Below are 13,551 nucleotides of genomic sequence, written 5' to 3'. Positions count from 1 at the left end.
CTAACTTTGTTTTAAACGCAATTTTCCATTCATCACCCTCTTTCATCCTAATTTGGTAATAGCCACTTTTCAAATCAATTTTAGAGAAAACACATGACCCATGCAACTCATCAAGCATGTCGTCTAGCCTAGGAATGGGATGCATATACTTTACCGTGATGTTGTTAATGGCACGACAGTCCACACACATACGCCAAGAGCCATCCTTTTTGGGCACAAGAAGAACAGGAACGGCACAAGGACTGAGGCTCTCTCGGATGTAGCCTTTCTTAAGAAGGTCACCAATCTGATTCTGAAGTTTCTTGGTCTCCACCGGATTGGTACGGTAATCTGGTCGGTTTAGTAGAGACGCACCTGGCACAAAGTCTATCTGATGTTCAATGCCTCGTACGGGTGGCAATCCTTTAGGATTCTCATCTGGAAAAACATCAGAATACTCCTGCAAAACATCTAGAAGTTCACTCGGAATCTCCGGTGCAAGGTCAGAATGAGAAGCCATAAGAGATTCTTTGTACACAAGTAAAAGAAATGGTTTTTGAGAGTAAAAAGATTTCTTGACCTGACTTGGCTTGATATAGAAATTGGAGTTCCGTTGGGATGTTTCAGGTTCATCTGGCTTGGGTTCTTTGTCACGGCTCCTCTTGAGTTGGACCTGATCTTGATGGACCTCCAAAGGTGTCAAAAGAACCAGCGTGATCTTCTTTCCTTTATGGTCAAAGGAGTGTCGGCTTGTAAAGCCATCATGCACGGCCCTTTTATCAAATTGCCATGGCCTGCCCAAGAGAATGGGGCATGCGTCCATAGGAAGAACATTGCAAACGACCTCGTCCTCATATCGGCCAATGGTGATGGGGACGATAACTTGTTCTTTTACATACTGTTTTCCGGCCTCGTTTAGCCATTCCAACCTGAAAGGACGAGAGAGAGGCCGAGTAGCAAACCCTAGTTTCCTGACAAGAGTGTCACTAGCAACATTAGTACAACTCCCACCATCAATAATCAAAGAACATACCTTTTCAGAAACTAAACAACGAGAATGAAAGAGACTCTCCCTTTGTTCTTTTTCATTGGTTTTGGGTTGAACACTCAGAGATCTTCTTGTGACAAGTAGAGGAACATGAGCTGGATAGTCGAAGCAAACCTCCTCATCAAAGATCGTATCGGATTCAGCATCAAAGGTCAGATCAGAATCATCGACCAAGCGGCCGTCCGTCTCATCGAAGATGGACTCGACCATGCTTTTCCTAGCAACGAGTAGTGGTCCGTGATGTGGATATCCAAATGACTCGTCCTCATCATCAAAGATTGGACCCAGATCCTCCTGTTTATTCTCAGATTCAACTTCTCCATTCTCCATGAGAATCATCACCCGTTGGTTGGGACAGTTTTTGGCAAAGTGTCCTAGGCCTTGACACTTGAAGCACCTAATGTCTCTTGCTCAGCCAGAAGTCTCCACTGCCTTTCCTTTGTCATCACGAGCAGGAACATCAGTTTAAAAAGCATTATGTGTTGTGGAAGAAGACTTACCTTTGTCTTGGTAGCTTGGTTTAGGAGCATAGACCGGTTTAGGAGAGAAGGCTGGTTTGGAAGCAATGGCCGGTTTTGAGAAACTCTTCCTCTTGAGTTATTGCTCGATCAAGATGGCTTTGTGTAGCATCTGTTCCACACTACCATACTCTTGAAGCTCCATACGGTCTTGGATGTCACGGTTGAGGCCTGAAAAAAAATCGAGCCATGGTGGCGGTGATAGTGAGCAGGTACGAAACGTTTCCTCATCAGCTCGGTAAGCTTGTCCCATGTCTCAATCAGCCGTTCACATGTTCTCCTCCTGTGGGTCAAAACTTGATCATACCAATTAATAGCATAGCCAGAGAATTCAGTAGCAGCAAGTCTTACTTTCCTACGTTCAGAAAAGTTTTGACAATCAAACACATGCTCAATTTTCCTTTTCCACTCAAGAAAAGCATCAGGATCATTTTTACCATCAAAAGGTGGAATTTTTAGTTTCAAACCGTTCAAACTATCATCAGTACGACCAGTTCTAGCAAATGGATTGACATCACCTGGATCTCGGGTTCTAGGACCTCTTCTTGGACGGTATGCGGATCTGGCCTCATCTTCTTGGACGTCCTCCTCTTGGATCTCATCGTCGGACCGGGTGTTCCTTCGCGGACGGTCTCTTCTTGTTCCGGTTCTAGGATGAGTTTGGCTGGCCTGAATCTCATCAAGCCTCTGATGGATTTGATCTAATTCTTCGTTCAACATGTTAGACATAGAATCATTCAAAGCACGCATTTGAAGGTTAGACAGTCCAGCAACCGAGTTTCCGGGATGGTTTCATTCATCATCACTACTCATGGTTCCTGAAATTTCTTAAACACAAAACGTTAGATAAAAAAAATCCTCACTCTCTCAAGTGTTTGATCCTCACCCACACACGTGTTTCTCTCAGAATTTGGATGGTCACACACACAAGTTTTCACTCAAGGTTCTAAGAAGAACAAATCAAAGATCCCAATGGACAAAATCCAAGCAAACACAATGGAATTTTCTTAAGAGAGAAAGATAAGAGTTTTTTTTTTTTTTTGGAATCCGTTTTAACCACCTCAAAGGCTGGATTTCTCCTCAGCCAGCAGGCTTTCTCTTCCACCACCAATGCACAAATCAAACTTTAAAATTTTACTTTTTTATTTTATCAAATCGTAGATCTCTTTTTTTTTATGGATGGTAATAAGGGGCCCGGATTCAAGATAGATAGAAGAAGAAGTGTTCATGAAGAAATGGAAGATGAGAAGATGAAATGATTCAGAAGATACCAGACGAGTGGCTCTGATACCACTTGAAGGACCCTAAGATCGGCTCACTCAACTGGATCTGGTTTGGATATGAACTCCGGATGGAGAACTGAATGGATTGAAGAGTCGCACGAAGGTTGCGGAAGGCCTCCGATATTCCCGACTTCAATTGGTGCTTGATATGACTCACAAGTCCACCAAAAGAAGAATCTCGAACCGTTGCTTGATATGACTCACAAAACCAACGGATTTGAGAGATGTTTGCTTGGATATGACTCACCAAGAAACAAGACAAGTTCTAAACAAAGAACAAAGAGTTTAACTCAAAGCTTTAGACAAAATCGATTGGATTTATTCAATAGAAGAGATTACATACTTATAGAGTTTTGTAGTCAAAGACAATAAATAGAAATGTAGGAAAACAAGACATAGAAAATATAAATTGGACTAGATCTGGTCAAGGCACGAAAAATGGAGAAGAGTCAAAGTGACCATTCGGCTCCTGTCCAGATGCATCCGAGCTAGCTGAGTCCAAGGCGGAAAGGATCAGCACAAGGACGGGATTATCAGCAAGGGCCGCGGGACGTTCTGTTCTGACAAGTTGCGTTCCAACATAGCCCAAGTCTTCTGAGAGCTTAAGGATCCTTGCCTTAGAAAAATATCCAAAAGAGAAGTCCATGATCGGATCGAACAAGGAAGAGAGATCATCAGTACAGTCGCCGGTACATGCGCTACGAGCCACACGAGCCAAAAGAGAGTAGCTATGGTCTGGATCAGAATTGGCTCGTCCTAAGTGGATTTTGGCTTGACCATCAGCCTTAGCCTGTCGAGTTGGCCGGGATAGACGAGCTTCAATTCGGTCAGTTTGATGGCTGGTCGAAGCTTCAATCCGGATGTTCGCGGGTTGATCCGGTACACGACCCGATCGGTCTATCTGGTCTGATCGGAAGAGTGAACCTCAACTGGGACGTTCTGATCTTCATGCTGTTCTGATTCGTCGGACTGGTCCATGGACTGAGGCACATCAGTTAGTTCTCAGCATACTGGCGCATCTTGGTTGATACGAGATTTTCGAGGTCGACCAATGGAACACAGTCGACGTTCCTTCTCAGGGGTTACATCATGCTTGGAAGCTGACATTGCTACAATTTGTTGGGCAGCTAAAGATCTTCATTCTCTGCACTGGAACAGAGTTATCATGGAAATCTCATCACCTCAAGCCCTGGAGGCCTTGAATAATCCACACTGGTTCCCGGGTTTGTCCAACTTAATTGAGTGTACTCGACAAGCTCTATCTTATTTCCAAAATTGCTCGGTGGAAGTTGTGAATGTTTCTGCAAATTGAGTAGCAGATCAGATTGCTATCAGTGTTACGAAGGACGGACGATGGAGTTTTTATATAGCTCGTGGAGGTCCAAGTTGGCTCAATGACACTATTCTTGCGGAGGCGGTTAATTCTCCATCTTTATATTCAGGATGAAGCTACCATAGCTTGCCTTAAGGGAGTATGAAGCCATGGTTTTATCTATGTGCCCTTCGTAGGATATTTGTCTTTCAAGCACCTATTAGTGTTAGTTTTGGTCTGTAATTTTGCTACGTTTCTTTTTTTCCTCCAAAATTTCTGTTGGAGTCCAAACATTTGAAGTGATTTCAATGACAAAAAAAAAAGAGGTAGGGAAGACAAACGGTTTCATGGAAACACAAAGAGTCACCGTGTTTTAGAGATGAGTTGAACCGATGATGGAAACCCTTAATTTCCATTCAACCGAAAGCTTACGGACCAGAGAGGTCAAATAGGCCATTTTCTACTAGTCTCATTTCATGTATCACAAAACTTGTTATTGTCAAGCCTATTTGATATAAAACTCTGCTCATTATTACAAATAAACACACAAAATTGTAATTTTTAAACAAAAAAAAATTGAGTAGGATCCACAGGTGCTGAGGTGGATAGGCTTAAAGGAGAACAAAAACTCTTTCATTATAATATATAGATTAGATTCATTAATTGTTGACAAAAGAAAATTCATTAATTGAATCGATCTGGTATATGTTAGCGAGACAGATTTTTATATTCTCAGCGTAAAAGTTATTCTGTAAATAAAGTATCAAATAAAAATATGAAATGACCAAAATTGGTTAATCTAAAATATCACTATAATTAACGTTCCTTGACTTCAAATTTTGACCATAGACAGGATTTTTTTACCATTTACATGAATTTAGGAGAGAAAAAACGGAATATTCAGATAAAATATTAACGGAAAGAAGAATAAAGAATCGTCGACACTGCATTACGTTACACTACTGTATATATATATATATAATATATATAACCAATTCAACAACTACAAACAATGTCACTATCTCATATACCACAAAATGGTTATTCCAAAACGTTACCCATCACTATTAACATTGATTGTCTTCGTAGCTACAGATCTATCACATGCCGACACAAGAAACAACATTCATATTGCAAACGGTCGATCATTATCATCAACAAAAGATGTGTTTAATCCTAACGGAAAAATTACTGTAGAAATCATCAACGATTTTGGTGGTACAGTAACGTTGTCTTATCATTGTAAATCAAAAAACAGGTGGAAACCTTTTCACAAATTCTCTCAAGCACGTTTTCTTAGAAGGTTTCGGAACATTCAGTTTTGAACCTCTCTATTGAATTTTACCGTCTGACATCTCTCACCCACCTTGTTTCTACTTCCCAAAAAAGAAAGTTCTTCCTTTAACCCAACAGTTTCACGGTTTAAAACAATCAAAACCACCTTGAGGTAACTCCCGCCAGTCCCTCCGGTCTACCGGATCGATTCCAGAGTCGACGGTCACTCCTCTGAATCGAGTCCTCAACGCATCCTCCGTTTCCCATGTCTGCGTCTACTCAACTCTCTGCATTTACACGAACTCGAACGCACAACCACCTTGACCATGATGACCTACAGCACAACCTCCTCTCGACGTTCCTCCCAAGAGCTACCTCGCAAACGTATCAAGGCCCCCGAGCTTGATACATCCGCTCTTGTCAAGGAAAACTCCCTCACTTTGATAGGGCGCGTAATGAACCCAGCTGAGCAGTGTGTAGAAGCACATATCTCAGCGCTCCCAAAGAAATGGATCTTGCGGGGTAGAGTCTCCGGATTTGGCCTAGGAAGGAACTGTTTTCAGTTCAGATTTAAACTGGAAGAAGACCTAAAAGGGGTTTTAGCTAACAGACCATATCACTTCTGCCACTGGATGCTCGTTCTACAAAGATGGGAGCCAGTTATCTCTCCGAGCTTCCCCTCTCAGATCCCGTTCTGGATTCGTCTGGAAGGTCTCCCACTCCACTATTGGCATGAACAAATGATGTATAACATTGCATTTGAGCTGGGAACCCTGGAAGACTACGACATTACAAAATCCTCTGCAAAGATCAGGTTGTCGGTTAATGTGCTTGAACCTTTAGTTAAAGAAGCCCTGATAGAATTTGCTCCAGGCCAAGAACTAGTGGTAGCCTTGGAATACGAGAACCTAGAACTTCACTTCTCTGTGTGCTTTAGTCTATCTCACTTGGCCTCTAAATGCCACACACGCAACACCTCGCCACAAAGAGCCCCTGCTACACGCTCTCTGAATGAACCTAACAACTGTCAGTTAGAGCCAAGGGGTTATCACCACACGTCTCCGTTGAAGCTCCCTCCTAGAGAAGAAAATTTCAGCCAGCGCGTTGATAGATATGGAAGACCGTTTGGCAAAAGAATCAAGCCTGCACAGCCACGAGGCCAACTTCTACGCAACAAATTAACTCCTCTAGCTCAAGATGTCAGCCCTCAGGGAGAGGTGCCCAACCGAGACTCATATGCTCCGTCGAGGCCCCAAAGTCAGCTAGCCCACACTGACTATGGCTCAGGAGACGCCCCACTCCGCCATCAAGCGAGACGCTCCCCGCGATCTCCGCGACCCTCGCAGCAACTGCAATGGCGTGAAAAACGTAAACAGCCTCTTCACTCAACTCCGGACCGGAGCAAGGGCCCTGTAACTTTGCTTACACCCACTGATAACAACTCCAGGCAGAGACCTCCCCTGGAACGTAATTTAGCCACCTCCGACTTCCCAGCTCTCCCCACAATTCCAACTACTGAGGAAGTTCTGAATGAACTGCGGGAGGTTACAATCCAATATGCCAGTTGTGCTGATCCGGTGGAAAGAGCAGCGAGACAGCAGCGGATTCTACAAAGTGAAACGGAAGGCCTAATGGAGAAAACAGCTGCGTCCATTATCGAAGCTGCAACTGTGAACTATCATAATGTCTTGCGTGGCAGCTCTTCTACGGAACACGACACTCAACGGGAGAACACTATTGTACAAGCTCCCCCTTTACCAGCAAGCACCTCCACGCTCCCTCCTCCAGCAAGGAAGAGAGGTCGTCCCACGGGGACATCTAAGATAGCTAAAACGTCTAAAACGTCAAAAACTTCAAGGTGCCAAGCCAGTGGAGCTCAAAAAGCTCTAGCGGGAGCTAGTTCTAGGAAGCGTAATCTTCTGACCCCTCAAAGCTCACCAGCTGCCTCTTCTACTCCTCGAGCACCCAGAGGGAGAGTCTCCACACCCAGAGGAGCTACCATCACCGCTGATGCCCCCGCTGACATCTCGGGACCTCAATCCCAACCCTCTAATCCGGGACCTTCTCCACCTCCGAGGGAGCACTCGCCAGCAGGAAACCAACAGGATTTTCCTGCACAAAGACGTCCGCTTCCTTAGGGGTTCTGAGCTGGAACTGCTGTGGGCTTGGGAATCCCACAACAGTCCAGAGACTCATCACACTGAATAAAAAAACTTCCCCTGATATAATTTTTCTGATGGAAACAAAGAACTCTGATACCTTTGTACTGAAAGAGTTTGAGCCATTGAACATGGATTCCTACTTTCTTGTCCCTCCTGAATTGCCAGGCGCAGGCGGCTTGGCTCTCCTATGGAGATCCGATATCCATATTCAGATACTGTCCTCCAATCAAAAATTCATCGATGCTGTTATCTGTTACAAAGATATGAAGTTCTTCAGTACCTTTGTTTATGGAGCCCCAGAAATACAAAATAGACAGAGAGTTTGGGATCATCTTACTTCGCTAGTAGACCCGAGATCTGAACCCTGGTTCCTTACGGGAGATTTCAATGATCTTATAGACAACTCCGAGAAGATGGGAGGCAGAGATCGACCGGAGAGTTCCTTCAGCACCTTTCGAACATTCCTATCGTCAAACGACCTCTTTGATCTTAAACATACAGGGAATTTTCTTTCCTGGCGAGGAGTTAGACACTCACACACGGTGCACTGCAGATTGGACAGGGCTTTGGCCAATAGCTCATGGTCAGACCTTTTCCCATACGGATGCTGCCACTATCTACAATATGAAGGGTCTGATCATCGTCCTGTTCTATCCGTGTTCAACGCATCTCTCCGCAAAGGACGTCGAATCTTTCGGTATGATAGGAGATTGCGAGACAATCCAGAGGTACTTAAACTCGTCGAGAGGGCCTGGAACAAAGATGACAACAGCCCTGTGATGATGAAGATCTCCCGAGTTCGAAGGGCAATTGCGGACTGGAGCAGAATTCACTATATCAACAGCCAGAAATCCATTGAAGATCTAAAAGCGTCTCTTGATACAGCAATGGGAAGCTCAACTGCAGATGATGTCCTCATCTCAAACATCAACCAAAAGCTCCTGCAGGCGTATAGAGCGGAGGAGGAGTTCTGGAAACAACGTAGCCGCCAACTTTGGCTAGCTCTTGGAGATCAAAACACGGCATTTTTTCATGCTTCTACAAAGGGTTGCAGAGCAAGAAACAGGATTTCAGTCATTGAGAATTCTGCAGGTATCCCGGTTTATGAGGACGACAAGATAGTGGAGGTTATCTCCTCTTATTTTCAAGATATCTTCACCTCTTCAAACCCGGATCCCTCAGATATAATAATAAGAGCCCTTACACCTTGTATCTCTGAAGCAATGAACAACTCCCTTACCGGTTTTCCGTCACCACTAGAGATCAAAGAAGCCCTCTTTGCAATCCACCCAGATAAAGCTCCTGGTCCAGATGGCTTCTCAGCTAGCTTCTTCCAAACAAACTGGGATCTGGTGAAACCTGCATTGGTCCACGAAATTAGAGGTTTCTTTTCATCAGGCTGTCTCCCAGACAAGATCAATGCTACTCATGTGAGACTTATACCCAAGATACACGCGCCAAAAAGTGTAGCTGATTATAGGCTTATTGCTCTTTGTAACATCTATTACATAGTGATCTCCAAGCTACTGTCTATAAGACTCAAACCTATTCTACAAGACTCAATCTCGGAAAATCAATCTGCATTCATACCAGGAAGAGCTATCTCAGATAATGTTCTTATTACACATGAAGTATTACATTACCTGAAGATCTCGGCTGCGGAGATTCATTGCACTATGGCAGTAAAGACCGACATCAGCAAAGCGTACGATCGCCTCGAGTGGTCTTTCATCAAGCGGGTACTGGAAAGGATGGGTTTCTGCGAGGTCTGGATCAGTTGGGTTATGCAATGTATCACAACGGTATCTTACTCCTTTCTCGTAGACAGCACAGCAGTTGGGACCGTCACCCCACAGCGAGGAATACGCCAAGGGGACCCGCTTTCCCCATATATCTTCATCCTATGTGGGGAAGTGATGTCTGGCCTCTACAAAAAAGCACAACAGGAAGGCACGCTAGCAGGAATCAGAGTCTCAAACCACAGCCCAAGGATTAATCATCTACTGTTTGCAGATGATACAATGTTTTTCACTAAAACTAATCCCCTATGCTGTGCTACTCTACTTCAAATTCTACAAGACTATGAGTATGCCTCAGGACAGAAGATCAATTCTGCTAAATCGTCAATCTCTTTCTCATCAAAAACTCCCGAGGAGGTGCGCTCAATGGTTAAACTGCAACTAGGAATAGACAAAGAGGGAGGAGTGGGGAAGTACTTGGGCTTACCAAAACATTTTGGAAGGAGAAAAAGGACTTGTTCTCCTCCATAGTGGATCGTATGAAGCAGAAAGCAGTATCATGGTCTTCACGCTACCTCTCCACAGCCGGCAAAATGACAATGCTCCAGTCGGTCATTTCTCCTATTCCAACCTTTGTTATGTCTTGCTTTGAACTCCCTAAAATCCTCAGCAAGAAGATTCAGTCAGTTCTCACACGGTTTTGGTGGGATGACAACAAAGGAAACAAAAAATTTGATGGATCTCTTGGGATAAGCTAACGAAACCTAAGAATTTGGGTGGATTAGGCTTCAGAGACGTGGAGCTATTCAACATCGCTCTACTAGGGAAGATAGCTTGGAGGATTCTTACTAAACCACACTGTCTACTCTCTCGTATTCTCCTAGGGAAATACTGTCACAGTAAATCTTTCCTATCAGTTCCATCTCAAGGGGGTTCCTCCCATGGCTGGAAGGGAATCATAGCGGGGAGAGACCTTCTAATCAGCCACCTAGGGAAATCTATTGGGGACGGGGAGAGTACTAAGGTTTGGAAGGACTCTTGGATTGATAATGGCAGCAACACCCGTCCATTTGGACCATCTACGCTACAAGACCAAGATCTCTTAGTGGCTGACCTCCTATCTAGAGAGACACGGGAATGGAATGTCGCGAAGATAAATAGAACCTTACCAGAACTCGCAGAGCGCATCCTTCAAATAAGGCCGAGCCGTCTGGGGACACACGACACCTACATATGGAACCTCAAATCGTCGGGGGAGTACACGACGAAAACTGGGTACATGGCACTGACACAAAACATCGCTGAAGTCTCGACTCCTGCAACAACAAACAGTATCGACTGGAGAAAGTTAGTTTGGTCAAACAGAACAGCACCAAAAATAAAGTTGTTCTTATGGAAGAGCCTACATGAGGCCCTACCCACGGGCTTCAATCTACAAAAAAGAGGAATGAGAGAGAATACCGCTTGCTGCATATGTGGAGCCATTGAAACTACAGACCACCTCCTCTTTCAATGTCGGTTCGCTCGGGATTTGTGGAGCTTAGGTCCATGGGAAACTCCTTTCGATTCTTCTAGTTGTGATTCCCTTTCGGCGAACCTCCTGGCCTCACTACATTGGAGAAACCTTCCCCCGATTGGTATCTCGATCAACATCTTTCCCTGGATCTGTTGGATCATCTGGGTTGAAAGGAACCGGCTACTCTTCGAGAAAAGGATTTCGACGCCGGAGGAAGCGCTAATCAAAGCCATCAAAGCAGCACGAGAATGGGAAGCAGCACAACTCGCTCCCCAAAAGGCCCTGAAGCTGAATCTTAGATCAACGCCGGAGAAAAAGCTACCACCAAACACAATCACATGTAATACCGACGCGGCCTGGATCGCTTCATCAACTAAGGCGGGCTTTGGCTGGATTTTCTTCGACTCGTCTGATATGGAGATCAACAGAGGCTCATCTAACCAACTTCACGTCTCGTCTGCATGTATGGCCGAGGCTTTAGCTGTTAGAGAAGCCCTTCTCCACGCGTCCTCCCTCGGTTTCACCAAAATCTGGCTTAGATCAGATTCACAAGTGATCATGAGAGCAATCAACCAGAAACGGGGACCTACAGAGCTCTTTGGAGTACTGTCGGATATCGTTTCTCTATCTTCATCTTTTCAATTATGTTGTTTCTCGTTTCTTCCTAGAGACCTTAATGGGTTAGCGAACTCAATTGCTAAAGCCCAGCTTTGTGCTTGAACTATCTCTTGGGCTTTTATGCTCTTTTTATATTAAAGTTATTAGTTGCTCAAAAAAAAATCATTGTAAATCAAAGGACGATGATTTTGGTGACAAAAGTGTGCAACCGGGTGGGTCGTGGTCTGGGGAAGCAACAGCTTTAGGCACCAAATTAGATTAAATATTTATGGGCATCACAATGTTCAAAAGTCTCATGTATCCTAGTGGTTTCCACGGAGCTTGACTTAGTTAGTGGTGTCTGGTTCAATATATATATATATAAATACAAGGATGTATTAATAATTTTAATGTAAAAAAATTAAACTTAAACAGTATTTAGTGGAATGCATGTCAAAAATTCTAAAGAAAAAGAATCCCTTGTTTTTCGTTGGTCCAGAAAACAAAGAGAAAAAGTAAATATTTTCCTTTATGCTTATACATTTCAACTTCATTCTTGACTTTTTACAGAATACTTTATTTTTTGCCTTTTTCCTTTATAAATCACTACCAGTTATTCATGGTAATGTATGAATGTTTGAAACTTTGTTACAGTTCCAAGTAGACCTATAAAATTAAATTGATTAATACATTTTATAATTAAATAAACAAAAATTGAATTGATGGAATGATTATGGAACTAGGAAATGAGGGAGTATGAAAGGAACTAGGAGGATAGGTCAAATAAGTAACCAAAATAAAAAGATTACGTAAATTATGCAGAAGTATGGAATATTGTGTTGTATGTGACAGGTCGTGGCCTCGATACTTTAAGCCCTCTTGGAAACAAGAATTGGTCCAGAGAAAGAAAAAATACGTTACCAACAACTTTTTCTTTTGTCAATTATCTCTACACCGAAAGTAACTGAACCGGGAAAGTAGGAACCATTCAATGCCTCTGTCTGATCATCCGGTTATTGCACGAATAAAGTTCAGCACCATCAAAGGACAGCTAATATCATTACATCTAAAGAGAACTCGCTAATGAACAAAGTCTTACTAGGTTCAGCTTTTAATATACGTTACCAAAACGGTCCATTGAGTTAAATCAGTCAGTTTGACGAAGAAAGCAAATCAATCAAATAGTATAAATGTATAGTTGGTACTTGATTTGTCAAATTATTGTTAGTCGTGCCAGGTATGTCGTATCAGACGGTCTTTCAGTTCACGTAATACTCGGCCAACTTTTGAGAACGATTAAATTTAAGTGTCATTGTAGTCTTCAAAGAAATGTATTAAACGAATACATAAGTTTTTTATATTATAACAGTGAAAATGTATATATAATTACATGGTGGGGGGAATCGGATGATGGTCATGGTTCCTAGTCAAATTCGTACGATAAATGGTTGGAAAAATTAGTTCAACATATTTTTATTTTAGTATTTTTCTAAAGTTCTGTTTAATGAATATCCTTTGTCCTTTTGCCCTTTTTTTTTTTTGATCAAAGTCCTTTTGCCCATTTATTTTTAGAGGAAACCGAAACATTAATGTTTTTGTGTTAAAACAATGTTATATACCTTTCAGACTTTGTCTATTTTGGTTGATTTTCTCGAGAACAGAAGAGAAAGTGAAAAAGAAACCAATGAGAAAAGAAATAAAGAGAAAGAACAGTTCACATGAGTTTCGTGTGTCGGTGTCCATCAAAGACTGTGACACGAAGCTGACACATTTGCATGGCCACGGGAAACCACCCCCACTCTCTAAACCCTAATCTCTTTTCTTTGTTACTCTTATCATTTTTTTGGGGGTAAAATGTTAATTCTATCATATTTTTATTCCCATTTTTCGTTTTTTTTTTGTTCGAGCCATTTTTCGTTATATATGTCATTTTTCTTAAAGAAAATAATCAAATGATTTCAAAATGTATATGAGCGTATTGATCAAGTATTTCATAGGTTTTCTTTTAGTATTTGTAGGTTTGTATCCTGAATTTTCTTAGCAAATCACTGTAATTATTCGGCACTCGCCGACGTGGGTAATATAGACAAATTCCGATGTAACTAATAATCTAATCAGTTGG

General features: G+C 42.6%; 1 protein-coding gene across 1 annotated transcript; it reads left to right on the top strand.

The window, feature by feature from the left end:
• The first annotated feature begins 7,705 nt into the window (after nt 1–7,705).
• LOC106421749 lies at nt 7,706–11,552 on the top strand. The gene is made up of 2 exons (XM_013862581.3): nt 7,706–9,833; nt 10,102–11,552. The coding sequence occupies exons 1-2, from the start codon at nt 7,706–7,708 to the stop codon at nt 11,550–11,552; spliced, it is 3,579 nt and encodes a 1,192-aa protein (XP_013718035.3).
• Nucleotides 11,553–13,551: the final 1,999 nt, after the last annotated feature.

Source organism: Brassica napus, chromosome C3, assembly GCF_020379485.1.
Source record: "Brassica napus cultivar Da-Ae chromosome C3, Da-Ae, whole genome shotgun sequence".
Taxonomy (NCBI): Eukaryota; Viridiplantae; Streptophyta; class Magnoliopsida; order Brassicales; family Brassicaceae; genus Brassica; species Brassica napus.
The sequence above is the reverse complement of the archived record's forward strand: the minus strand, read 5'-3'. Positions and strand labels throughout refer to the sequence as shown.

What these genes read in the sequence shown, in the direction of transcription:
- LOC106421749 (XM_013862581.3), top strand. Translation starts at nt 7,706, where the DNA reads ATGGATTCCTACTTTCTTGTCCCTCCTGAATTGCCAGGCGCAGGCGGC. An exon ending in TGGAAGGAGAAAAAGGACTT is followed by an intron (nt 9,834 to 10,101) that starts GTTCTCCTCCAT and finishes TGGGTGGATTAG; the next exon opens with GCTTCAGAGACGTGGAGCTA.